General features: G+C 41.6%; 1 protein-coding gene across 1 annotated transcript; it reads right to left on the reverse strand.

Moving 5' to 3' along the window:
• Window positions 1–640: 640 nt before the first annotated feature.
• On the reverse strand, window positions 641–27968 carry LOC101879827 (ovostatin-like). Its single transcript, XM_013129327.3, is given in 36 exon segments — window positions 641–855; window positions 1458–1531; window positions 1877–1982; window positions 2795–2863; window positions 3408–3498; window positions 3772–3896; window positions 4295–4510; window positions 5089–5309; window positions 5575–5740; window positions 7431–7505; window positions 7828–7984; window positions 8320–8401; window positions 8918–9094; window positions 10001–10084; window positions 10889–10940; window positions 11392–11510; window positions 11848–11971; window positions 13258–13486; window positions 13988–14084; window positions 14670–14802; window positions 15127–15297; window positions 15835–15984; window positions 16662–16807; window positions 17291–17348; window positions 17838–18065; window positions 18439–18597; window positions 20319–20428; window positions 20632–20743; window positions 21105–21216; window positions 22003–22087; window positions 22665–22833; window positions 24099–24119; window positions 24957–25009; window positions 26709–26865; window positions 27136–27319; window positions 27847–27968. Coding segments are annotated over 35 exon segments (4422 nt in total). The 3' UTR covers window positions 641–855; window positions 1458–1469.
• Window positions 27969–27989: the final 21 nt, after the last annotated feature.

Here is a 27989-nt window from a genome sequence, read left to right on the forward strand (position 1 = left end):
TGTGGTAGTGCCTGGATCCTGCTCTCCCTACCCACCCACCCTCCACACTGCAGCCAAAGAGCATTTGTGTGTGGAGAAACCACCATTATTTCAAGTGTAACAAAGGGGGTGATGACAAGTGGTGCAGGAAAAAAGGGAAGCTTGTTGCTGGTGGCTGGGGCAAGGCATCATGATCCAGGGTCATCATCTCTTTTTGGACAAACTCTGGCCAGTCTCATGGACTGGAGAGCCAGTCAGGGGTCAGATTCAGGGTGTGGGACCAGGTGCTTACCAGGCCTGGACTGAAATCTGCTCTTTTCTTCACTCTTTCTTCTATTAACTGTGATGCAGAGTCACCCTGTGATGTCCATACATAAACCCCTATTTTTATGCTACAGGGAAGAGGCCCCTGGCAGGACTGTGTAAAGGTGAAAGACTCTTCAGCAGCCATGAGCAATGGGTCCTGCTCTGTGGAAGGTGGAGGGACTGAATATGCTGCATATTACAGTAGCTGCCAGCGGTTATCAGCTGTACCTGGGAGAGGAGGCTGAGTGGTGCAGGCAGGCCAGATATGTTTCTCTTTTCATCCTCTCCAGTCATCAAACATAATATGTGGACTGTCATTAAAATGTCTGTTCTGTGACATTGAAAAAAGCCAATGTCCAATGTATAAGGGAGGTTTATTGATGAAAAGGTGTACATGGTTATGACATGGATCTAAAGAGATGTGCCATGAAAGGAAATAGAGAATCAGACACTAGCTCAAATGATGTCACAGACTCCCACTGTGATTAGTAAGGTGAAATGGCTCTTGCCAGCACTTAATGACAGAAGAAAATAGGTTTCTTGACCACTTGTTCAACATTTATGATGGTCCTGTAGGGGAAAACCCAAAAGAAAATAACCTCAATGAGAACAAACCAGCAGGATCTAAAATATGGTTTCAGGTACAGGGTAATCAGCCCCCTCAGTGCAAAACAGACAAATGCTGGACCAAGGTCTGGCAGAAAACTGTGTGGGTTATTTGAGATATGTGCCCATATCCCTCAGAAACTGCTTGGCAGATAACAGTCAGCATAAATGCTGTGCTGAGCCAGGACAGACTTTCAAGGATGGCTGTAGGTAGATTATTCCTTGCTAAGTATGTATGCTTTTGAGGAAATCCTGAAGGTATTTCCAAGTCTTTCCTTTATTCTGCACTTTCACTTTCATTCTAGAGGATGAGCTCTTTCCATGAATAGTAGCATGGTCTTCCCTTGGAGTCCATTGAGCATGCATCACCATGACAGGACTTGTGACAGCATGAGACAGGATCTGGTCACTGTCTCTGGCTGCTCTCTGAAAAGCCTGGTGGTGACTGCAGAGTCCATTTCTGCAAGAGCAGTTATTGCTCTCTTCACCCTGCCCATCCTTCTGCACATGCTGCTTTATACTTTACCTTCGCACCTGCTTGGGTTTTCTTTATGGATTTCACTTACGTTCTCTAATCATTAATCCATTTCTGCAACAGCCTCTTTGCAAGGTGATGTATACTGAGCAACAGCATACTCTTCTGGAGAAGAAGGAAAGAAATATTCTTATTAGCCTGCAGACCGGTTCCGGTGCCTTTCCCTGGATGTAGATACACCCCATGCATACTTAAACCAGAGATCCTCAATCTCCTTCATTCTGGCATGTGATTTTTCGTAGCTTTCTAGTCATGCCCACTTGTTACCTTGAGCATAAGATCACAGAAGTGAAATAAGTCTCTCCCCTGATACTAAATCCAATCCTGATAAGACTTCAGAGGAATCTTGGTTCCAGGAGGGCTGGTTCTGTATCTCCCTTAATGCATGCAGTGTTTCTGCTATCCCTGTCCCTCCCCCAAATTTTGTACTGCTTAAAATCAAAGACTTACCAGTTTCATAATAATCATAGATCTGCACAGGAGCTGGCTTGGGATGGGTCACAACAAAGTCCTGCTCAACTGAGAAAGTGATTTCTTTCCCTTTCTTCTGCGAGATCTATGAACGGAGGGATAAGGATCACGTAAGTCTTTTTGTTTCTACACCACCATCTGGAGCAGATGAGGGTGGCAACTGATAGATTGTGTATTCTAAATCCCACTGATGCCACACATACACATGTGGGACATCCATTATCTGAAATATGTTTGGAGTGTCCACAGTGAAACTTGAATGAAGAGTTGCAGTTTTCCTGTCCTACTTGTATTACCTCATTCTGTAGTTATTACACATCCTATTGCCAGAGAGGGAAAAACAGTCCCAAAAGAGTAAGCTTAATTCTCCAGTGGTCAGAATTATAAAGTTTGGTATTCCAACCCCACAATTTTTAGACATGAGCATTATGTGCCACCAAGAAACTTATGGGAACCAGTGTACATCACTGGGGTATTGACTTTTGTTAGTCAATATTAGCATAAGAGAAGTAATGAAAATCTTTCCAGAGCAGAGCAGTGTTGCATGTCCTGTTGGAAGGACTGAGGTTTATGACAAGCCCACCAAGGAGACACACACAAAGGGATCTCTTTTCTGGTATTTATCTGCTATTGACTGAAAGGAGAAGGAATTTTGATTGACTTCTTTTTTTTTTATTAATTTACATTTGCTAGCTGAGCAGGCGTCAGTTCAAAACTATTTGGGAGTTTGGGATTTTAAATGCAGTTTGAGGAATAAGTAGCTTAGGTTTTACAGGGGAAAACTGATGAGGGAGGGAACATGGTTCATGCAATTTATCCGGTACATTCACGCTGTAGGTGCATCCATTACATTCTGTTTGCATCCTTTGCAAAAATCAGACAGTGATCAGAACTTACATTTTCAAGATAAAGGAGAACATGGTTTTTCTTCTTTTCTACTTGCATCACTGTATGACGGTCAACGAGCTTTAAAACAAGGAATTGGAGATAAATATATTTATAAAACATTAGAAAACAAGCTCTGCCTCAGATCCTACCACTGCATGGCTGCAGGATTCTGTTCCTAGCCAGCTATTGAGAGCTAGCAGCAAATAGAGACCAAATGACGCTATATATATGGAGAGGACTAAGCAATTCCTGCCACTTGACTTTAGCACTTCCCAAGTGCATGAGAGGCATTACAGTTAATCTGGCAAATACTGCCTGACTTCGGTGTTGTATAGTCTGGCAGATTTCCCACCCTTTCCCTACCTGTGCAGTGTCAGCTCCCAGCTGCAGCTGCCAGGTGGTCAGGTCCAAGCTGTAACCCTTCCTAGTTTTTAATCTGGGAAGGTCTGTGTAGTCACAGCTCCCTGTAGGGCATTCCCTCCATCCAGTAATGAGAAGTGCAGCCATGCAGATATCTCACAGGGTTTGTGAGTGAATGATTCTTAACCAGGCTTCTGTTTTCATCAGGACCAGTCTTCTCAGTCCCTGGGGTGACTCATTTAATCTTGCTCCTATAGCTTACCTTATCCAGGGAAGACTTAACAGGAACAAAGCCAGAGAGCATCTTCACATCTATTATGAGCATGTTAGAGGTGCTGCGCTTCCCTGTGTAACTGAAACAACAGAGGACCCTGTCAATCTGGACCATCATTCTGGCTTCATGCAGCCAGAGGGATGCACAAGCCCCTAATATGAGGGGCCAAGTGTGTGCTATCACCATCAGTTACTGTCACAAGGTCTTTTGGGATATTGTGTCTTACAGACTGATATCATCAACATATTGATCAGTTTATGATTCTTGACTTTAGAAGCAGAACTGGGTGCACACAGCAATCTCCCCTGCATGTCTTGTCTTCTATGCAGCTGGTTTGTTGATGGAATGTTACCTGCTTATGAGGACAATATCAAATTTTCCTGGTCGATCCAATGGGCAGGAAGCGTTTGATGTCTGTACTGAGAGGGAAAATCCAAAGGCCCCCTCTGGAAGGTGAATACTGTATCTCAGTACTGTCTGGAAAAGAAAAAAGCTCTTTTATTCAAGCATGCCAAGTTTTTTTCTTTGCATTCCAAAGGACAAGTGTCAGATGTAGTGAAGTTCCCTGGCAATGTCACCCTTGGTTTTATGCGGAAGATCCTGGTTTACATCAGTGATGGACACACCAGACTTCTGCTCTTTAACAATGAAGGTACTTGTACCTCCCAGAGAGAAACCAGCTGCTGATCAGAAAGGACTCATTGTTTTCCATGCTCTGGCTCCACAGAAGTCAGAAAGTGGAATGGGAAAAAAAAGTTTTAAAATAGTTTACAGCAATCAAATAATTAGGAAAAATAAAGAGATGTCAGAGAAACATCAAAAACATGGCTGTATCATATGCCTGATGTGAGGCACAATGAAGAGGAGACACCTACTTGCATAAGCACACATCCACTGCCATTCACTGCTAGGCTGTATTTCCCAGAGACCTCTGGAAGGGGAGTCTGTTGCAGCAGGAGCCTGTTTGCACTGTTGACAGTAAATACCTTCTCAAATGGCTTTTGGGAAGTGATCTTCACTACATTTTGCATAACAGGACTGTAGGTGGCCCTACCATAAGCAGCAAGGGCTTGAAGAGCAATGACTGTGTCCTGAAGGAAAAGAAAATAATAAAAGGCTATTAGCTACACAGCATGACTGGTGCAGGGAGGTTGAAGTCATGGTTCCAATATGAAGCAGAGTCACTTCATCCCATCTAAAGAAACCCTGAATTTGTGTATCATTCCAGGGTTCTCATATCCAAGGAGCCATTTCGTTTTGGCATATATGTTTTAGGGTGGAAGAAATCTCTCTACTCATACGAAGATCTCACAACAAGATCTGAGCAATAGAGTTTTTCATAATGGTGAATCATGTGTTTTCTAGGGCCCTACAGAGCACTTCTTGGTCATATAAGAGCCAGGACTTGGTGTTTTCTAGGCCCATCCCCAACACATGTATCTGTATTTGCTGCTAGTCAAATTACTTTTGTATGGCTTTAACCTTTCCACAGCTAAGAAGAAGAGGGGGGGGGGAAAGTATTTTGGTCTCTCAATGATAAAGGTTTGGTCTCTGTGTTTGAGGCAGCAGATACAAAAGAGAAATAAGACTCAGTAGTCAAAACCCCACTGGCTCCCTGAACCTATTCGAATTCCTAGTATAGCTGAGGGGTAGAAGGGAGTTTTGGCACCTGGGTGGAAGAGAAACCTCCATAGGGATTCTGCTGCCTGATGATCCACTGCACAATCCCTGAGGCATTTGTGAGATCCTCTTGATTCCGGCTGGGTTTATAGAGCAATGCCAACAGCACATAGCTGGTGATCTCAACTTCAGCTGATGGGGCATGGTCAAGGAATGAGGGAGATTTTTCTGATGGAGACCTCTTCTCCTGCTCCCAGTGCTGTGAGCCATCTGAACAAAAAGAGGGTGAGGAGCAAGCAAAACGGATGATAGGTGACACTGCTCTATGCTGCCTCAGAGACATACTGTGTCCTGAACTCTCTCACAAGTACTCTGTTCAGAGCAACAGATGTGCTGTAAATTAACTCCATAGATTATTTGTGGAGGTTGGTTCAAGTGCTTATACTCCTGCTATTGTCAAGGTTAGACCACATACTAGCAGTAAGATCTAGTCCCTCTTCCCGCTTCCAAAATTCCCAAATAGGCTGAAACTCACCAACTTCCTTTGCTTGTTTCTGTAACTCTCTGAGGAATGATTCACATTTTTCTGCCTTTCCAGCTAAGCAGAAAGCATAGGCCATGAGTGCCTGAGTGTAAACTTCACTGCTACTCTTCTCAGATGCAGCCTCCAGACAAAAAAAGGCATTTCGGACAACAGGATACTTTGTGAAAGAAGAACAACAAATAAACCAGTAAAAACACATATGTCTAATTCAGCACAGTGGTCTTCACCTGATCAAACATTTATTTTCCTTAAACCTGTTCTTTACCTTGTCACTATCACAGCAATGAGAATGGGACTTTAGTTTGCACAGAGACTTCAGGAGAGAGAATACAGAATTTTATAAGCAGGGATTTCGGAGGAAACATCAGAAAAATCAAGTAGTGTTACAGTGTGTTCTTAAAGATGACTGTCTATAAACAGAAGACTGTCCAGTTTCTTTCACAGCTAATTCCTTCTGCTTACTTCCATGACAATTGTAGAATTAACAAAATGGTTAAGGTTGGAAAGGACCTTGAGATCATCTAGTTCTAACCCACCATACCATGAGCAGGGACACCTCCCGCTAGACCATAGTCACCTAAGGCTCTGTCTAATCCGGCCTTGAACACTGCCAGGGGTGGGGCACTTACCACTTCTTTGATCAACCTGTTCCAGTGCCTCACCACCCTCACAATAAAGAACTTTTTCCTTATATCTAACCTGAACTTCCTTGTTTAAGTTTGAACCCATTACTCCTTGTCACCTCAGCCCCTGATGAAGAGTACCTCCCTAACATCCCTGTAGGTCCCCTCCAGGCACCGGAAGGCTGCTATGAGGTCTCCACGCAGCCTTCTCTTCTCCACACTGAACAGCCCCAACTTTCTCAGCCTGTCTCCATACAGGAGGTGCTCCAGTCCCCTGATCATCCTCGTGGCCTCCTCTGGACTTGCTCCAACAGTTCCATGTCCTTTTATGTTGAGGACACCAGAACTGCGCACAATACTCCAAGTGAGGTCTCAAGAGCAGAGCAGAGGGGCAGGATCACCTCCTTCGACTTGCTGGTCTCACTCCTTTTGATGCAGCCCAGTATATGGTTGACTTTTTGGACTAATAATTTACTTTGCACTTTCAAGGTCAAGAGTCTGTTGTCTTGAGCAAATCCAGCCTAGTAATCTCTATCACCAGTGACTCTGGTATAATTTTAATATAATTCTCTGGAGTCATACTAGGTTTATACCAAGCAAAAAATGTTCACAGTTTGACTCTGTGTCCTCACTAATGCACTAATCAGGAAGGTCCTCAGAAAGGATATGACAAATTGGAGGCAGAGAAACTCATATATCGAAATCTAACGTCTCCTCTGTAGTCTCCTTCGTAGTGGCTACTTTTTAAATCAGACAGATGGGCTTTTCACTCTGATGGACCTTTGTTTTTCCAACATAGCTTTTAGTTCCATTTGTAGACTTTATGGATTCACTTACAATAATTTACTTTATTGACTGAGCCATGTTTGAGGCTAAGTCACAGTGTGTGGGTTACTACTCTTCAATTTTTTTTTTTTTTACCAGAAAGTAAAAGGTGTCACTCAGTGTCTTGGGGCTCTCAAATAGAAGATCTGATCCTGATCTGGCAGTTGAGGTCTGAGTTGAGGACTGACAATTTCTACATGCACGCTGGTGGTTCTCCCACATCTCTACAAATGAAGAACTTCTCTATCACAGCAACTAGTGCAGATACTGAACACAGTCATATTTCCTGCAATTTCTCTCCCTCTCTTTACTATCTAAACAATTTTTAGGAGATGCTGGAGCTAAGTCAACACTAGGGACCAGTTTCAGCTAAATAGCAGCACCTGAAGGTCTCCTTACCGAGCTGGAGTGACCAGCTTCTAGCATGGCAATGGTGATGTAGGCAGAAAGCGACAGCTCATCATTTACTCCTCCCTGAAAAAGGCATGGAGAGAGAAATAATCAACGAATAACATTAGTGAGAAGCTCTTAAATAGCTTTCAAATAAAGAGAAACCTGTTGCTATCTCCTCAAAAAACATCACTCTCTCAAGCTTATTGCCTTGTAACCCTATCTCAGATGCCCAGCAGACAGTGTGGGGAAGCTGACAGAGCAGAAAATAGTAATTGTAAAGTGCTGAAAGTTAGCCCTTGGCAGAGGACAAAAATTGGAGTAAAGTATAATTTTTGACTGTAATGGGAGAGCATGTTGTTAATGAAAAGGGTGTAAGTTTGACCAAGATGTAATTCTCTACAACCTTCAAGGCGTTGTTGAAGAGTGTCCCAACACTTCGGAAACAGCCATCTGGCTTCTGCTTGCTTGCCAGCCACATTAGGGTTTGAGCCTGGACATTTTCATCAACATAGATGAAGTGACTAGCTTGTGCAAATGATTTGTACACAAAGGCAGTGAGCCTGCAATGGAAAGATGTATCTGTGAGATGAGGATTGAAAGTAGGAACAGAAAAAGTCATGCTCCCGTTATGCATAAGCATGAAGAGTTTCAGCCAGCATGTTGTTGGCTTGCCTTCTCTTTTTGTGCTCCTCCAGGAGATAGTATTTAAAGAAGCTGTAGCTATATGGGACACAGGAAGGGTGTCATGCTCACTCTGGGGCTGATCCTAGCTACAGAGCACTGCAGTGCATTGGGTTTCATGGGAGACAGCAGGAGAAAAAACCAGAATGTCAGCTGGCTCATGTAAATTCAATGTGAATTCATCTCTGAGTCATTTCTACTCCCAGTCACTCACCAGGTGTTCCCTTCTTTATCTCTGGTGCCGAAGATACTGTAGGACCCATCGGGATGCTTGTATGATAGTTGCTTCTGGTAGCCTGCAGACACATGGAAGAGGAAGTGTTCCCTAAGTTAAAAACAAAACCCTGTTCTGTTTACTGTCAGATTTACCTGAAAACACAGTAGGAAAGAGTAGAAAGGCAGTGTATATCTACCAACCAGCAGGGGATCCCAGCGGGAGCTTTGATGGAAGCATGGGCCATCTTGTCCTGCAGGAGCACTGAGTCACAGGATAGGCAGAGCTGTATCAGCTCTGTGCTCTAGCTAAGCTAACATGATTAGGATACATGCTGTGCCTGGGTGGAAAAGGAGAAAAGGACTGAAAGACAGAACCTTAAAGGAAACATAACAGCTGAGCCTCAGGAAAACAGGATAAGGAAAGAAAGAAGATAAAGCAAAAATAACAAGTGTCTTGATCAGGGCAGATCCTTGAGTCACTGAGCTGTGCTACAGCAGCAGTGCCGTACTGCTAGGATAACCGTGCTGCTGCTTCTGCTCACTGGGTCTCCATGGGAATTTCAGCACACAGTGTAAGGGAAGCACAAAGCTCTTACCACTCACTAGGTATCCTATGGCCTTGAATTTTATCTCCTCATTCAGTTGCCCTATCTTATTCAGATAGTCCAGGACATAGACGTTGGGTGCAAACAGGACCATGTTCTGCTCCCCACAGCCAAATGGCATCTGGAGGAGCTGGTGCATATTCTGCATGGCAGTGCTCATGATGTCGCCTGGGGAAGAGATGCCAGTGAGGATTAGTACAACTCATGGCCACTGAAACAAACAGTAATTTCCATTCTGTAGGCAGAGTCATGGAAAGCCTAGCTTGTGTTATAAGCCTTTGCAACAAGCATGAAGCTTTCAATGCAAAGTGATCTGATCTGTTCTGTTCCGCTTTGCAGCCAGCAAATAAATGCCTTCCCTGTCTCTCCTTACTTAGTCTAAATTGGCCACATCAGAAGTATTAACTATTGTAGTGCCACTTCAAGCAGATGTTTATTAGAAATTAAAAGAAGAACTTTCAGAAAACTTCTGTTTCCAGAGGATGGAGGGGGAACAGCCCAGTAATGGTACAGTGAACCATGTATCGCAGAAGTAACAACTAATGCTAGAAAGGAACATTGGTTATGTAGATGTACCATACACAACTTCTAAACTGTTATTTTTAGGAGAGATAGCATAGACCCAGCTAAAGATTTCTGGAATGAGCTGAAATCACCAACATTACAAAGCAGGGATTATATGACTAGTGAGTCATGCAACCAAGTCCAAGTCTTTTTCGGGAAAAGGCTGAAAGGATTCCATTAGCATCTCAGATGTGCAGATGGGTGAGTGGAAAAAAGTCATACTGGCATGAGTCTGGCTGATGTAGGCTGAGGTCATAACCCAGAACTATGCTACTTCAGAGCAAAACATTAAAATGCAATAAATCTAAACAGAAGGGTGAAGATATAACTGATATTTAACCTTAATTTCTCTGATACAGCAAAGAACATTCCTGAACAAGAAGAGAATCCGTTTCTTTGCTCTAAAGTTTCCAACTAATGAGTGGAAACTCACATTTTGAATCCTGAAAAGCTTTCATTTTATGTTTTTACATTTTCTCTCTTCTCATGTTTTATTAATTATATATTTACCAACAGCAGAAAAGGAGGCTCTGGCTGATCCTTCCACTACATTTGTAGGTAGACTTAGAAGAACATCTTGAATAACCACACCATCTGTGGAGAAAAATACTCAGTGTCTTGTGGTTGCTTGCATGGGAACATTGGTTATAGCAGTGAAATGCTCCTGGTAGAAATTGTGCAGCGCAAAATTGCACACAAGAGACAGCAATAGATAGAAATTCACAGTTGTTACCAAGGACGTCAAGAGAGAAGGGGACACAGAAAAAACAGAATTGTGAAAAACAGACCAAATAATGCAATAATTGTCATTGCTGAGCAGAAACCTGTTGAGCAGGGTAAAGCTGATGCTCACAGGCTTTAATGTCTGCAGGCTCTGGAGATTTTTTCAGTGAGACTGTGGGGAGAGCTAGGTGGTGAGGGCCATGGCTGCTTTTGTGCCTCTTTTAGTCAGATCTTTCATGAAACCTTAGAAACTGTTTGCTGTCAGTACCAGAGATGGTCTGGAAAGGAGCTTTACATTCCCTCTCCCATTCCCACTAGAAGCAGAAAGCTGCAAGCTACAATAATCCTTCAAGTGGAGTACAGCAGTCAACATGAGTAAACTGAGTTTCTACAAGTGCATGAAACACAGGACAGAATTTGCACAAAAAGATCATCTCCATTTGACAGTCTCAGAGCAGCCTTCCTTTAGCATCTCAGCACTGCTGGCTGCAGCACAGACAGTGCCTACATGCCATGCACCAGATTGCACAGGGATTTCATGGTAGGGAATTGAACTGCAACATTCACACTAGCTGCCATTTGGGCAACTCCAGGAAAAAGGGGAGAGACAGCAACAATTCAAACTCCAACCTTCCTTTCAGTTCCTCTCAGGACAGCAATATATAAGAAGTTTACCTTTTGTACACAGCAGGTAGTTTTGAGTCTTTTCCCTTCTGATTCCTTCAGGCTGCATGGCCATGGGAAGAAAAGACACAAGCAGTGAGTGAGAACAAAGCATGTAGAAGAAATGCAGTGACAGAAGAACCACCCTTCACCCCATCCTCCTGAATCATAAGACAGCTGGATTGAAGTAACATTTTACACGTTCATTCTTGATGTGGCTTCTACTAAAAGGGAGTTCTCATCAGATGGAGTTCCTCATTTCCAGTTTCTCCTCTGCATGAGAGAGACATGCACTTACCAACACCCACTGATCCTCATGGAAGAGGACATCAGATGGGAGTGGACTTGGTCTTAGATTGAACAGCCAGACCCTGTCCCGGACAGATGAAGGTGGAGCCAAATCAGGAGCTCTTTAGGGAATCTGAAAAGCTTTTACTTGCTTTCGGCACTTCTGCTGCAATTGTCTTTCCTCATGGAAGGTAGACAGGGCAGAGAGTAAGAGCTGTCAGCAATACCTCAACCAACAGTGCTCTGATCTGGGTATCCCTGTAGTCAGTACTGCCATTTCTAGGTGCTTTGTCTTCACAAGGTTCAACATCCTTGGTCTCTGCAGTAATGCTGAATACTACATTACCTTAAATAGTAGCAGAAAAGAAGAAAAAATGTACCTCTATCATGCAGAATGATGGCTGAAGTAAGAAATTTCATCTGGTAACGAATATCTACAGATGTTAAGTAGTGCAACATAATGCATGGTCAGTCACTCTAGGTAAGAAGTGGGAAGAGAACTGATCTCTGAAAATGGGAATTATAAACACACTGTAGTTGTGGAGAAGGTCTTTAGCCCAGGCAACTAGAAAAACCAGTAGCAGACCAAGTTCTCCAGGGTAGAAGAGGATTCGTTTTTTCAGGTGAGGTATAAATTATTAGCATCAGTCTCAGGACAGAAAAAGAGATAAATTCAAACACACCAATTTCTTTGGGAGAAATATTCCATATGTAGGTCTTTCTTTGTTTGGCACATACACATCCATCATCCTCTGGGGAGATGAGTTTGGCCTGATAATCAAGGGAATCTGACAGTGAAACATTAATCTGAAAACAGAAAGAGGGATGTGATGGGATTAATATTTTGTACCATAGGCAAACGGTGCCTTACTGGTAGAGTGGGTGAGCTAATCTCTTTTAAGTCCAATGTTAACAGTGTAGAGCAGGTTAAGGCCTGAGATGATGGTGTTAGGTGAATCATTCATTAGATGTAACCTTAACAGGTTGGTTCTCATGACATTCTCCATTGAGATGTTTAACATCCTATGCATGCATCTGATTCCTAATCAGGATATCGAGTTATATTCAGTTGACCTGGTGCTAATGGTCTTGAACTAACTTGCAAAGAAAACCATTGATCAGTGTTTGTTCTTCTGTTATTGTTGAAACACTTTGAAAACAAAGTTAAGAGATGAAAGACTCAAACCCAGAGGTTTGGGGATTTTTTTCTAGGTTGTTTAAAACACTAAACTTTTTTGTTTAGTTAGGTCAAACTGTTTGGAATAAAAAACATTCCTAAATTTTGTCTTGATTTTTACTTTTTTGGTGGTGATCTCCTTGTGAGACTGGAGGGCTGATTTTCAACATTTTAGCAAGCAGAAGAAATCTAGACTCTACACCTGCCTCTTTTTTTCAGGACTCCTAGATACAGCATAAGAAACAAGAAGCCAAATAAAAGATCCCTGGTTTTCTTTCTTCAGGTATCCTTTAAACCATGTGTAAGCTTTCTCCATGCAGAAGTACAGTGTAGCTGTGGTCTGGAACCAATTTGCCTGGAAAGTACTGAATTTTGAGGATACTGTTCCGCAGCGCCTGGGAGCAATAGAGCCTTTAGCTGGACAAATACTCTGTAGAGCAAGTACTGGACTTTTGTGCATGCTGTTTTGGTACTTCTGTGAACTTTTGCCCCAGGGAGAAAGGGTTTGTCTGTTCTCTAATTCCTTCTTGTCCCACTCTCTCACGTTTGGCAAGTACAAGCACTTGATTTCTTTGCACTTTCGCATATATCCTTAAAGAAAAGACCCCACTACAGCCATTGATGACTTGCATAACAGTGGATGATGATGAATGATACTCTGCCAAACACTTGCTTCCTTCCTCTGTGGATTGTGAGACAGTGGCTTATACACCCATCCTAGTCTAAGTTCACACAGGTTTCCCCCTGCTTTGTAGTGGTTTGGGAGGACAAATCAAGTCAGGATAACTTATGGTCAGATACAATGTGCAGTATGTCAATCAAGGGCAGGGACAGGTCTAGTCACCTATACTAATCATTTTGCTGCAGCTTCTTTGGAGATGGGGTAAGGTCTAAGAATGTGGGCAGAAGTACACACCTGAATGCAGTGGTCAAGATAGTTGAAGATATTTGCTCTAAGCAGGAAATCTTCTCCTCGGATGATAGAGTATGGCAAGGTCAAGTCCACAAAGAAAGGCTGGAAGGCTTTCAGGGTAGTAGGCACAGCCATACCAAATCCATCCAACTCTCCCACACAGAAGGCACTGGCCTTCCATTCAGTGACGGTATCAGGGATGGTATATGAGATGCTGGCTTTTCCAGTAGAGCTGATGGAAATGCATAAAGGTTGACTTTAGAAATGCTAAATTTCATATACCTTGTTTCTCAGTAGAGGCAATGAGTTTCGAAAATCAGCATTATTCCTGCTCCATCTACAGAAATCCCACATCCAAGTTTCCCCAGAACTTATCACCCAAGTCTTCTGAGAAAAGCCCATTTGAAAGTTCTTCTGACCATTGTTTCCCTGAGTTTAGAAAGAAAACTCAGAATTCTTGTGGACGGACCCATATTTTAAATAGAGGTGTTCATTTTCTTAGGAAGAGAATATGACTCATGGTACACACATTTGGGAATAGATGCCTTTGGGACAGGGTAATTTTATCACAGAAAAGAGGAGGACAGGTGGCCAGGTGATAATTGACAAAGCTAGGTCTTCCAGGCCAGAAGGAAAGAAGAGGTGGCAAGGAATTGCCACCTTGCAGGACATCAGGGGACATATTCAGCTAGTCTGAATAAAAAGGCAAAGAAACGGAAGAAGTAGTACTCACTTGATTAAGACTATATCCCAAATCCAAGTTTCAGGGAAGAATTCCCGAATAGTCTCAAGGGTAAGCCTCTTCCCACGTTCCTCTCTAGCAATTTCAGCTTGTAAGAGATAATGGGAATTTAGTGAAACATGGGTCATGTAACAAAGACTTACAGAAAGGACAGATTCTAATATGCATTGGCCAGTGTGAAGGATATTTAGTATCTCTCAGATAACAGTAATGCCACACAAATATTGATTAATTTAACTAATGTATCTCTGAGTAAGGTATAATCTGGTATCACAAAGAAAGAAAACATGACACGAAGTCCTTTGGTCTCCAGATACAAGCAAGGGACCTAGGGCTAGAACTCAGGTCACTTGGCTCTTGTATCCGTTTGCTGTCCACACTGTTGCACTGTCTTTTCAAACAAGCTCTGGTCAGAAGGGAATCAGTGTCAACAGTGTTAGTTTTGTGTGACACTCAACACTTTTTTTGACAACACTTTCCAGCATGAAACTGGATATGAATCAGAAAGACGTTTTTGGGTATTGGCCATTATCTTAAGCCACCTAATTTTGTGCTAGACCAATAATAAATATCAATCCCAATATGATTCATGAGTACTGTCCATGTCCATGTCACATGAATACCACTTCATTTAAGGAGAAAGATAAAATCTCTTTCCTGTCACCTATATTACCTGATGATTTGACATGGTGTGTAGAAGCCATGAATCCTGCATTCAAGAAATATGGTGGAGGTCTTACAGACTCACTAGTACACACAACTGGTTGCCGAACCTTTGAGTTGGTAAAAAACTTTATGCCCATATCCTGTAAAAAACACACTTTTGTGTTAGCCATAACCATACTGTAGCTGAGATTTATTCCATTCATCCCACTTTCTCATTACTGTTTTTCCACCATGTCCAGAGACATCTATGCAGAGATATGCTCAGAGATATCTATGCTGAGACTTGTGGGAGTGTTATGCATGCTGGAAAATCACAGTAGGCACCAGCATCAATTGAGAACAAATGTCCATGAGGATAGTTTGTCATGTATGAGTTTTACTAACAGCATTATTTGCAGAAATATCTAAAGCTATGTAAGTGGAAACTCACTTGAATAGATTTGAGTAATGTATAGGATATTTACCCTGAGGAACTGATACACATCTGGTCCCAATCCAGACATTACAGGTGTGTAATACAAGCCTTTGTGAAAGATGTTGTCAGATGAGACACAGGGGTCTTTGCGATCATCTTCTAGATTCAGCCCATTGAAGATATAGCCTTGAATGTCTTGCAGGGGATGCAGACTGTATACCTGTGAGGGGGAAGGAAATGCAAAACTTGTTTGTAGGGGAAGATCAGTCCTGATTACACCACCATGTGCTGCAGATTGCCAGAGCTGAGATGATAGCCGGTTTGAAACAATGTTGTTTCCTGGATTGAAAACTGTCTGAATGGCTGGACCAAAAGGGCAATGATTAATGGCACAAAGTCTAGTTGGAGGCCAGTAACTAGAGGTGTACCCCACGGGTTAATGTTACATCCAATCCTGTTCAGAATCTTCATTAATGATCTGGATGATGGGGCAGTGTACTCTCAGCAAATTTGCTGATGACACCAAACTGGGAAGGGTGGCTAATAACAGTTGTTAACAGACTGGTTAAACCAAATCCCACAAGAAAGAGGACTTCCAACTGCCAAGAAACAAAAGCTGTGTATTGCCCATTGTGGATGGTTTATGGCCAGCACATGCAAACAACAGCTGACATTAACACGGTCTAACAATCTCAAGTGGAGAGACACTGAAATGGAGGAGGAAAAAAAAGACAATGTGTTTGTTTGCGCAGCTTACCATTTCTGCAGACAGCTCTGTCTCAGACTTCAAGAGCAGCACACTCTGATCTACTGCCCTCACAGCACAGAAGGAATTGGCAGCAGCTTCAACGACTAAACTGACATTGGAAGCTGAGTGCATCTGCTTTGCGGAGAATTGCAACTGGACCTGAAATTTATCAAACAGATGTTGGTATGGTTCATCACTCCTGCTCAGGGCTGCTCCATGTCTGTGTCTGTGGCTGTGTGTGTGGAGGGCAAGAAGGAGAGTAGAAGGCTCTTCTGTTAAAGCACAGATAGCCTGCCTGTAGTGGTATGTTTGGTCCCCACTGCCTCTGTTGACCAGCCCTCTGCTGTAACGGAAGCTTAGGCAGGAAGCATACTTAAATTCCTGTGATAGCTTCAATAAAGCCTACCTCAAGTGATTTAAACTAAAAATGTGATTATGTTACAAATTGCACTTTTCAATGAGAAAAGTGTCAAAGATTAGATGGTGAAGTGGGATAAGCCTAAAGCATGTACACTATGCTAAAGAAAAGGCAGGTTAAACCAAATAGGATGCTAATATAACTCAAGAGAGGCAGAAACCATCTGGGAGTAGTATGGGTTTCCTAAAAAGTAGGTTTTAATGTTCAAAGGGGCTTTATCATCTGATGATAAGGTCAGGAGGTGGTGATAGAGGAGAGATACAAGGCCAAAGAGAAAAAACAGGGAATGAAGACAGTAATGTTGAGAGAAGTGGATGGAAACAAGAAATAAAACTGGAAATGTGTTATGAATGTGTGCACAAAGAATTTGTATTTATCTGGCAGCAGGTAAGACTTGCTGTATCTCAGTGTCTCTCACCTTGTTTCTGAAACACCTCTCAACTGGAAATCGGACACTGTCTGCCACCAGTTCCTTGTCAGGGTGTAACATATACACCAGCAACCGAAAGGCTGGAGCCATTTTCTCACTGACCACAAGTGGGATGGTGAAAGTGCCATTTTGATCTGTTAGGAGAGAGAAAGGGACCAGTAAAGAGAGAACTGCAAAGACCTGCTGTAGTAGTAGCCATCCTCAACTGGCATACAACTGTACCAGTCAATGGAGAAATCTGTATTTAAACAATAAACTTGCCAGGAGGTGACATGCCTGGGTTTAGATCCAGACACTCTCAGATTTATTGTGGATTTAAATATGCTGCCAGATTCAAACAGTCTTCTAAGGCAGACACTTTGCATTCTTTATATTATCCATTGGGAAGATCTTTACAGGACACTACTTGACCCATATCAAATGATGTAGGTGCTAGACTACATCTGACTTTATGGTGATGTTAGTGGTAGTGTCATGCACACATGAATGGATGGAGAGCAATACATCCCTCCCAGTAGCTGCTCTATACATACAGGAAGTCCTGACTTGGTCCTCAGTTCAACCATCCCTTCTTATTGTTTCTTAATGCAGACACATGGATTGGCAACTTAACTTACCAACTTGGATATTAACTTTGATTTCCCCTGTAAGGACAATCTTGCCTTTTGCCATGCCCTGTGCAGAGAAGAGCAATATATCTATATGTTGATAGAGGTTGGAGGGAGAAAATAGCAGTTGAGTTCAATGTACGTGGACAGGGCAGCCAAAGCATGGTTTCAAATGCTTAAAAATTAGCCTTGGGGTATGCTGGCTGCTGCCACTGCTGCTGCTACTACCGCTACCCTTGTCACCGGTCAGCAAGCAAAAGGAAAATGAAGGGAAAGGGGAGGCAGGGAATACCGTAAAGAGTTTCTTGGAGGGAAGGGACAAGAACCCTGGCTTGAGATGTTACAAAGGTGGTTCCTTACATGGCCTGAAATGGGGGTCATTTTCCCTGAGCGGGAAGTTCTGCCAAACCACCTCAGTGGTGTTTCTGTCATTGTGCTGGCTAGAAATCCAAAAGCTGGAAGAGTATTCACTGCTGTAATTGCTGTGGATGGACTGTCAGAAAGCTGTCCAGTCAAACAAACCATGCAACAAACCATGCAACAGCCTCACACTCACCACGTAGTAGAAATTTATGGTGTTTATGCCCTTGTATCCCTCTGTGTTCAAAATGTAGTGCACAGTGATCATCTTTTCCTGCCCACAGATCAGATCTTTCCACAAAGGTTCAATCCTCACAAAACTGCTAGTCCAGGAGTAGAAGCGTGGGATGGAAAGAAATGCATCAGGGTAGGAAGGCTCTATCCAGCCTTCAGAGTAGCACTGGTCACTGGTTTTATAAGTTGCCTGAGCAGGAGAGGGAGTGAGGAAGAAAAGGAAAACAAAACACATGTCACTAGGGAAATCATTATCACATACTGACATCAGAATGATCAGGTGAAAGAATGCATCTAGATTTCAGAATTGCACCTAAAGCCGAATTGGTAAGAGAATAGCAGCACAATGGTCTTGCAGCCTTACAACAGCCATTGCATTGCAACAACTCAGGTGTTTTCCTAGTTGTTTTTATAGTAATTTTTGAGACCTCTAGAATATGAAATAAGCCAGAGAAAGCTTTATTTTTATTAGCAAAATTCAAACCTCATCCCATCTTTTTAGGGTTCAGTTTGAGAGCAGTCATCTCTCTTTGTGTCTCTGTTCAGTCTTGTTTGGTACTCACTTTTAGACTGATCTCAGGATCAAACATTCTGGATGTGTCAATGCTAAACTCTGCAATGCCATTATCATCAGTGGTGAAGTTGGCTGTGTTCTTGTTATTGACAAATAGCTGAATAACCTCACTGGAAATAGGAGAGTTGTTTTTGTCTACCAGCTTGATCTGTAGAAGAGAATGTGAGACATGTTCAAGCATGTTATCTTTTTTTTTGTAGATGCTAATGTTTCGTGCTACCTTGTTTGCCAAACAGAATTGCTTTTTTTAATCCCTTCAAAGCAATACTTAAGAATTGAAATGTCTTTCTTCACATTCTGGCATCTATTTCAGCTATCTTATGAGGTTTGGAGCAGGAGCTTCTTCAGCATCTGCTGCATCATTAATAAAGTTGTTTGTGGAGGAAGAACTCCTTATGTCTCATCTCTTTCCTGATCAGACCCCTCTGGCTACACATTTCCAGCTTGAAGACATACCCCTTTTCCTCCATTTTTATCTTTGTTAGTCTCGAGAGTCTGCTGCTGATATTTTCAGTGTCTGAAGACCCTTCCTCCAGTTCTTTCTTTTAAACACTTTTTGCATTCTGTCCCCACTGTTTCTGCTGTTCATGTGTTAAACAAACAAATAAAAGACATCAGGCACCATTAGATAAATTCTGGATTGCTAGAACTGAACATTCAATTTAAGTTGTTTTTTTTTGTTTGTTTCATTTTGTTGGGTTTTTTTTTTCCCAAAGAAAGATGGCAGAAGTAATAACATATTAATTACAAGCTTAAGACACTGACTATCCTCACTGTCCAGAAACAGCACAGAGATGAATGATCTCTGAAACAAGGATAACAACAGAAAGCTAACAGACCTCGGGGGATATTGACTTCAGAGGGACTGCATGCAACAGAAGTAAATGCATACGGTATACATCCAGCACACACATTTCACAGAGCAGGGAAAGGCTGTGACTCTATGTGATGGCACCAGGACAGGGACTGGGATATGCTGCATTTTGGGAAAGTATGAGCATTGGTGACTTTGAGACATATTTCCCCTAACATGACATTCGGGGTATTGGAGGAGGGGTGTTGCACAAAAGCAAAGAAGCTGCCTGAAGCCAGCAGCAGCAGCTTTGTGTCTGAGATGTGACTTCCCAAGATGTCTTTCAGCATGTTGAACCTCTAGCGTGTGTGAATGCGTGTGTTTGAGGAATTCACTGTGGCGCATTACCCAGTGGGAGCCTGCTGATCCCCTTCCTTCAGTAAGGGGTGATAAGGTGCACAGCAATCTGGAGATCAGAGTGGGGACTAAGAAAGTTATACAGACATCTTCCAGAGGCAAAAAAAATCCTTGAAAGACAATTTCTTGTCTTCTTTATGTGCTATCAATAAGGTATCCCCTATCCTTTCATCATTGAAAAAAAAAGGTGAACTGAAGGAGAGAGGTTTATCCTTACCCTTTAAACCACTGACAGTTATGTGGGATTTGTCACAAAACATAAAATCATGAAAGAGCTTTTTAAGACAGAAACTGTTGTTATTTCCTTGATTTTTTTTTCTTAAATTCCTCATACTCTTTCTTCCCTTACCCCCAGTGTTTTTATTAATCTCATATGATGGTCAGTCCTGAAGAGGAGAGGCAGTGATTAATAGCAAGCTAAAAATGCAAGTTAGAAAAGTGAGTTATTGGATTGTTCTGATTCAAAGTATATCTGGCAAAATTAAACTCAGAATATACTAATGCTCTTTAGTATTTAGAATTACTAATAGCGCACTGTATGTAAAAAGGAGACTCGAGGAGAACACTACTCACACCAGTGCCCCAAATGTTCCTATTACTGTTGTCATGTAGTTGCCTGTCAGTTGTCTTCAATACAAGCTCTCCACACCCTTACTTACCTGTCCAAAATAAGGAATTCCTCTTCTGTAGTGGCGATCCACATTCTCAAACTGTATACTGCTCATCACCCGAGTTATGGAAATAGTCTGAGTAGCTGTGAGCTGCAGGCCTGTGAGAAATGTCCAAGGGAAGATACACTTTGTCTTTCACATAGCTTCAGAGTTAGAGTTTGCCAGGAGATGTTACTATGCTTATAAAAATGGATCTTCTTCAGGAAGACATCTTTGTAGTCAGCAAGCAGATGCTGAATATCTCCTACTTTCCTTTTGACCACACCACTGTTGCAGTTTCTGACTGTCTAGAAGGTATTACCTGTTCCTTTCTCTGTGACAATAGCTTTCACATCAAGATTCCTCATGTAACCAATGCGATTTAGCTCAAAGATGTTGGAGCTGAAATCCTGGGAGAGGCAGCCAGCCTTCAGCTGGAATAGGAAATAAAAACATCCTGTCACCAAGGATCACAACTTTCAAATAATGCCAGCAATACACAGGACCCTTCTTTAGCAAGTCTTTTCCTGATACTTTTAACATTATTTATACTGGACTGATGGAGGTATCACTGCCTACACTTTTCAGAAGGGAAACAGAACTGGGAAGAAGAAACATGTCAGACCTCCTTCAGGTCTGTAGGAAACCAAGAAGAGAAATGAGGCTCCCTGAGTCCAAGCAAGATGAGTAGATGAGGTGAAGGATTAAAGAGGGAAAGAAAAGTGTGATGAGCAATGGGAGAGAAGCAAGAAAGCAAGAGAGAGGACAAAGAGGAATAACAATTGTGTATCATACATCTTTGGTAAATGATTGACAAACTGGGTTCTTCTTGCATCTCCCATGTGAATCAAAATTCCTGCACACACTGAGCTGGACCTTCCCTTCAACAGGCTGGCCATAGGTGTACCTATCGGAAAAGGAAATAGGTCCATGAGTGATGATTAAAAAATTGACTTAAGCTAACACATGCAGGAATAGATCCAGGACCAGAAGTAAGCTGGGAAGCCAGAGAATGGAATAGTTTCACAGGCTTTTCTTAACTCTCCTGCTATTACAAAAGATAATGCAGCTCAGAAGATGAAATATTAATGAGTTCTACTTCATCCCTACAAATAAATACCTCTGTAAGCATGATGGACAAACATGTCTACCAACCAAATTGTGACTGTTGTATCCACTCTTCAGATTTGACTGGGCTTCTAGGCACATTAAAGTCAAAGCAAAATTCCTCATATCTGCAAGAGGATCAGTATTTCAACCCTGGATTCTATATTACAAGATCTTAGTGTTACAGTAAGCAAGGTCCTTCTGAAGGACTAAGCTTGGAAGGGGGAGTTAAAGGCAGCTGGAACACTAAGACCCCTGCTAGAATTTAGTGGTGCTCTGCCGTATGAAGGTCTCCATCTGAAGTGTGTTATTGGGAGTGGACACATCCTCCTTTATCAGGAGAGACCTTTCAAAAGATTTCTTCAACTCACCAGACACCAGTTGGAAGAGAATAGTCTTACAATAAATGAGATGAGTACATAAGTAAATGAAAAGCTCCAACCACTAAGTCAACCCTGACCAACTTGCAGCCTCTTCTGAGGCACTATTTATTTTAGCCTCTTGAGTAAGCCTGTCTCTTTCCCCAGTCCTTGGAAAGTTCTTGCTCCCCAGCATATTTCCTAACCACTCTGCACCTGTTACTTACACTCCACAGACTTTTACTTTAAGCTCTGAATCCAGGACTGTAAGGCTTTCTGGTGCAGAGACCGTCACATCAAATTTTGGCAACACTAGGACAGAGAATGAAAATAAAAAAAAAAAAAAAACTGACAAATTGCAAACTTGCAGACCTTCCTGAAATGAAAGAGAAAATGAGGATTTATCACTAGTGTTAGTGCACAGAGGGAATAGGATCTCAGAAATGGGGTGTCAAAATGTTTGACAAGTGGCCTAACCTACAAAGGCTCACTAAATTATTTCTACAAAGCTTTGAAGAGAAAGCAGAGCTTCTGAGGTGAATCCTGTGATGTCTAGATGCCTTACAGAGCTTTGACCAAGAAAGTTCATGGACATGTCTGGAAGAAGGTTAGTTTGTCACAGCGAGTTTTGCAATCAATGTATTGATTTGTTATGCAGATTATTTTCCTGGTTGAACCTGTGCAAAATGATTAATTTCTCTTATTTGGCTTTTTGCTGTTCTTTTTTTTTTTTCTTTTTCTTTTCCCTCTCCAGTTCTTAATGACAAATGATTGAAGTTCCATTTGCCAGGAAGCTGTTTGAAGTTTCAGCAGTCAAAAGTTCTGATCGATAGGGCCTTATATCTAATAATGTTTTCTACTCCAAACAAAACCAATGGGTGGCATTTACCATACTCCTCCACAAGGAATGAGTGATTTGTTTTATCTCCCGACTTCTTTGTTACTATAATTCTATAGTTCCCCAGGATAGGCTCTTCAGTTAGTGGGAATTCAATTTGAATAATGTACATCTCTGACGTCACATTTTGCCACTGAAAGATCCTGTTGCCCCGTGGATCCTGCAGAAGAAAAACAATACAGACTCTTACCCTTTTTTTCCTTTTTTTCCTTGGAAATCTTCTGCTACTGGTACACAAAACCAGAAACAAAAAAGAAAGTAGGACAAGCTGTTTTAAATCATTGGGGAAATTGCTTAAGGCATGTGTATTGAGATAAGTTATGCCTTGGTACTCTGATTGCTAATGTTGCTAGAGTCTCATCTCTTGATCTCAGATTTAGGCATCCTCTGCTAGCATCCTCTGTATTGGTCTCAATCATCAGGCGATGTTGAACAATACTGCTGTTATCTGCTCCTTAGTACATGTTGCTATATTTTTACGTCAAAAGGGGAGAGAAAGAAAATCTTTGTGCTCCCACTTCAACTGGGCTCATCCCACACAAACCTTGCCCTTTAGCATCCCCAGCTTTTTCAGCTACTGGAAGAAAGAAGGAAGCATTTTTTCTATATTCACTAGGATGTCATTTACCTTTTAGCATGAGTTATGCTAATTAGACTAAAGAAAACTCACACCATTTCCCTGAATTCTTTAAAGCATTGGCTGCAGAAAGACACACATAGAGCTCAAAATATGTATGTTCCACTGCAAACGATGTAATGTCAACTCAACTTCATGGTATAATATGAAAACTTGCAAGAATACTATCTAGACATGAACTGCAATTGCTATTTTAAAAATCCTTACAAAATGCAATTTAAGTGCTATCATAACCTGTAATTAATGTGATGATGGGTCACTGGCACAGGTTGCCCAAAGAAGTGGTAAATGCTCCATCGCTGACAGTGTTTGAGGTCAGGTTGGACAGAGCCTTGGGCAACATGGTCTGGTGTGAGGCATTCCTGCCCATGGCAAGGGGGTTGGAACTGAATAATTTTAAGGTCCTTTCCAACCCAAAACATTTTATGATTCTGTGATTCTATGAGTTGTATCTACAGCCTATATTTGTTCATAGTTTTCAGAACACTTGATTTGTGCAAAGATAGACCCAAAAATAAGTTGAGAAAACCGGTGGAGGTGGGAGGGAGACAAAGGCAGGCATAAGAACAGTACAGTTTTTGACTGCTGAAGTTAGCATAGGTATGTTTTCCACGCTACTAAAGCTCAAACAAGATCCTGGGGTTTTATGGAGTTTCTGCTAATTTTTTGTCAGTGTACCTAGGAGCAATATTTGTCTGAATGTAGACACATACAAACCAATGCAAGCATGTGTGCCCTAGATTTTATTTGTACATGAATAACACAGTAGAAAGAGAAAGAATTCTTACCTGAATTGCAATCAAGGGGTACTGAAAGAGGAATAAACAAAGTGGGAGAAGAGATTAGATGGCTGAACAAACACAAATTATTTTTCACCAAGACTGCGAGAGATGCATAATCAATAATCACTATAATGCCATTAATCAGATATCTTCGTTGCTTACTTTAATCAGTTTAATAGCAGTTTTACTTCAATAAGAACATTACATAAAGAGATCAAATGAGAATATCAGGGCAGTTTCTGATCTTACTTAATTTAGTGCAATCCCAGAGTAGCTGAGTGAGTGGAGTTACAGAGATGCATGAAAACCATGACTAGGGCTTCTTTGATTTTATATCCTAACTTTGCTTATTAGCATCAGCTCTTTTGGTAACACTCTGATGTCTTCTACATTACAACCACATGAGAGGAGGCCAGTAAAGACCCTTCTGTCTCTTGGCTTATGCACTATGAGCATGAAGGCAGCTTGCTGACAATGCAAAGAGTGCCTCTGATGAGATAAACAATTGTGATAACAACTTTCATTTTCATTCCCCATTTCTAAAATGGACAAAGTAGCAGGTGGATGACTTACCAGATTTTGCAAGCAACAATTGCTGCACGGTAATAGCAGGAGATTTAACTGTGGGCTTTCTGATCAGAGCTAAAATAATGTCTGCTGTAACAAAGTGAAGGGGCTTTGAGCCTCTTCCCCAGAAATGGCAAGAGGTGTTGTCAGGAATCCAGCCTACTACACTAATGTTGATTCTTTGGTATTTAGTCTCTGCAACATCTTATTTTATCCACAGCAGCTGTTTACGTAAAATTTGCAAAGCAGTTGTCTCCCAGCAGGTTTAAATACAGGGGAATGTTACTAGCCACTCACCATCTCCTGAACAGGTTTAAAATTGAAATCCAGGGCAACAACACGAAACATCACTGAAAAGACAAGGAACAGGCTGTTAGCATTAATTGTGGTTTATTTGGCTGAGCACAGTGTTTTGCTTTCATTAGAACTCCCAGTTTCACTGGACCTTCCAAAAGTCCCACTTGCACAGGATGCAGCTAATAAAATTCAGCTGAAGGTAAAAGAATCCTACAGAGACTTTGCTGAAAGGACTTTTCCCCAGTATCAAGTTCTCACATTCATTCATGAAAGTTTGTTTAACCTCAGACAAAAGCTGCTGTGCAGGTCAGGCAATCTTAAGTGACAGCCATAATTCTTTCAGTGACCATCTGCGTGATGCAAGCAAACTTGTTCCTCTTCATTTCCCCATCTCTAAAGCAGAGTTTGTTGCTTTGAACAGAAGAAAGAGGAATTACACTGCATTAGGAAAAACTGACACCTCATCTACTTCCAGTAACTTAGTTCAGTTTGTTCTCATCTTCTACAGGTTTTTTGGTTTGGTTTTGGGGTTTTTTTTTTGTTTGGTTTTTTTGCAAAAGGAATACTAAAAGGAGAGCAAAGAACTACTTCAGTGAGAAGGCTGGAGAGCCAAAAGAAGTTGGGACAGCTGACCCAAATGACCCAAACTGGCCAAAAGGATATGCCATACCATATGAAATCATGTTCAGTTATATAACTAGGGGGAACCTGGCCAGGGGCTGCTGCTCAGGAACAGGCTGGCCATCAGCTGGCAAGTAGTGAGCAACTGTAGTGTGCATCACTTGTTTTGTGTACCAATTTTTTTATCATTATGATTATCATTATTATTTTCTTCCTTTTCTGTCCCATTAAGCTGCCTTTACCTCAACCCACATGTTTTCTCAATGTTACTCTTCTCATTTCCTCCCCCATCCCACTCGAGGGAGGGTGAGTGCTTAGTTGCCAGCTGGGGTTAAACCACAACTGCAAAGAAAAATATAAATGTGTGTTTCCAAAATGTCCTTAAAAAGCATTACCTTTCCATAATTTAATTTAGACTACTGCCTCCCCCACCTCAAAACCAAGCCATTTGACAACTAATAAAGCCATGTTTTGTGGACAACTTGGTTGCATCATATTCTGATTGGCAAGCTTTCCTTCAAGCTATGTACCTATGTATCTAGAACTCATCCCTGTGTAAAGCATAGCTGATTCAAATTTAAGGGCTATATGATCTGGTTGAGCTCTGGAAAGAAGTATTATCATAGTGTTTCCTATAGTGTTCTAGCTGTGTGTTAGAAGCCTTAAAGCCTAGGAGTAAATTAAAGAACAGATAAAGATATATGGTTCTTTGCATACATACAGCTCTGTTCAATTGCCAGATGAGAAGTATGCATAAGGTAATAGGATAAGTGCAGGAAAAGCAACAATATAAAGCCCAAAGCCATCAGAACCCAGAAGGTAACTAGCATTACTTTGTCTTTAAAGACATAGAATTAATTTTAAATTAATGGTTTTCACTCTTGGTCTTTAGACTGTCTTTGATGATGACCAGCATCAAAGAAAGGGCAAATAAAATGATAGATACCATGGGCTGCCATGTCTCCTGCCATCCTGAAGATGACTTTTTGAGCTCCACACTTGTAATGGTCTTAACAGAAACTCTGAAGAAACTGCCTAGACTGTAGCTCAAAGTGACAACAACAGGCAGAGAAATTCTGTCTGAAGCAACTGCTTCCTAAGGGACATGTTATAAACTAAATAGATATTCACCACTCTGTCCAGGTTTATAGATGGGTTTGTCTGTCTGCACAAAGACAATGCTTTCTGTGTTCCAGATCATCACTGACCGCCGCTCTTCTAGGCTGACTTTGGTACCCTTAGCAGAGAAGGAAATGAAAGCCAATGGGGCGGAACTGACCGGAGGAATCTGTAAGGAAACAAAAAAAAAAAAAAAGGAGGTTATTAGTTTTGAAGTAATTTGCTCCAGAACCTATAGAACAGCTATATCTGTGGCCTGGACTCCTAAAAAGAGACACCCACTTCACTTCCATCACTTGGGCCTTTCTAATATTTTGTTTATTAAAAATGCCTCCTTGTCTGTCACTATATATATCTCCTCTGCTTCCTTTATTCTTCAGTAAGTCTTATTTCACCTTACATTTCTTTTCCACTGGGACATTAATTAAAATTAATTTACCGTGAAGTTGAAGCACTGTAGATCATTACTTGATGTCATGGTTTTCTCAAAAATAGTGGTGTTGACAGCACCATATTCTAGGATGACTCTGGTGGATATTGTCTCGTTGAGGTTAAGGAACTGCAGGCAAACCTGACCTGGAGAGTCAGTTTGGAGGACAGCAGGCACCATCAGGACATACTGCCTATGAGATCCAAACATCAAAGTGACCACACCATAGAAAGAGAAGAAACAGTCTCAACAAGATGAGAGAAATACAAAGCATTGTTAATCCATACCCACTGATTAGTTTAGATTAAATATAGGATGCTGTGCCAGTGCCCCTCACTCCTGCCCTGCAGCTCCCATCTAACCCAGCTCTGGGTTCCACACACAGCTCTGCCAATGACCCCAATTCTTGTCTTTTTGTCCTTTACCTGAGTCCTGGACTCACCTGCTTTTAGCAGACTACACTGCTGTTACTACTGCTGTTGCTCTTTCTGAACATACATGTCAACTTCTATAGAAGTTCTGCAGAAGGCAGAAGGGGTGCTTCATATTAAATGAGAACCATTCACTTCCCATCTACATCCCAATTTAACTTAACTCTCCAGATATAAAAGATTAATCATGGCAGTATTTATTATTTAAAGTAAAACTAGTGGCACTAATTTTAGCACAGTCTTAGAGCCTTATCATAAACATTATTAGTAATTATATGATAGTTCTTACGGCTCAGGTTCCTTTGCAGCTGTCACATGCAGGACAAGAATAGCCAAAAGAAACTTCAGCCACATTTTTCTCACTGGGAGACACAAGAAAGAGATGAGCTCTCATCTCAAGAAACAATTCATTGCCTACTAGTTAAACAGTTC

The sequence above is a fragment of the Melopsittacus undulatus genome, chromosome 5 (assembly GCF_012275295.1).
Source record: "Melopsittacus undulatus isolate bMelUnd1 chromosome 5, bMelUnd1.mat.Z, whole genome shotgun sequence".
Taxonomy (NCBI): domain Eukaryota; kingdom Metazoa; phylum Chordata; class Aves; order Psittaciformes; family Psittaculidae; genus Melopsittacus; species Melopsittacus undulatus.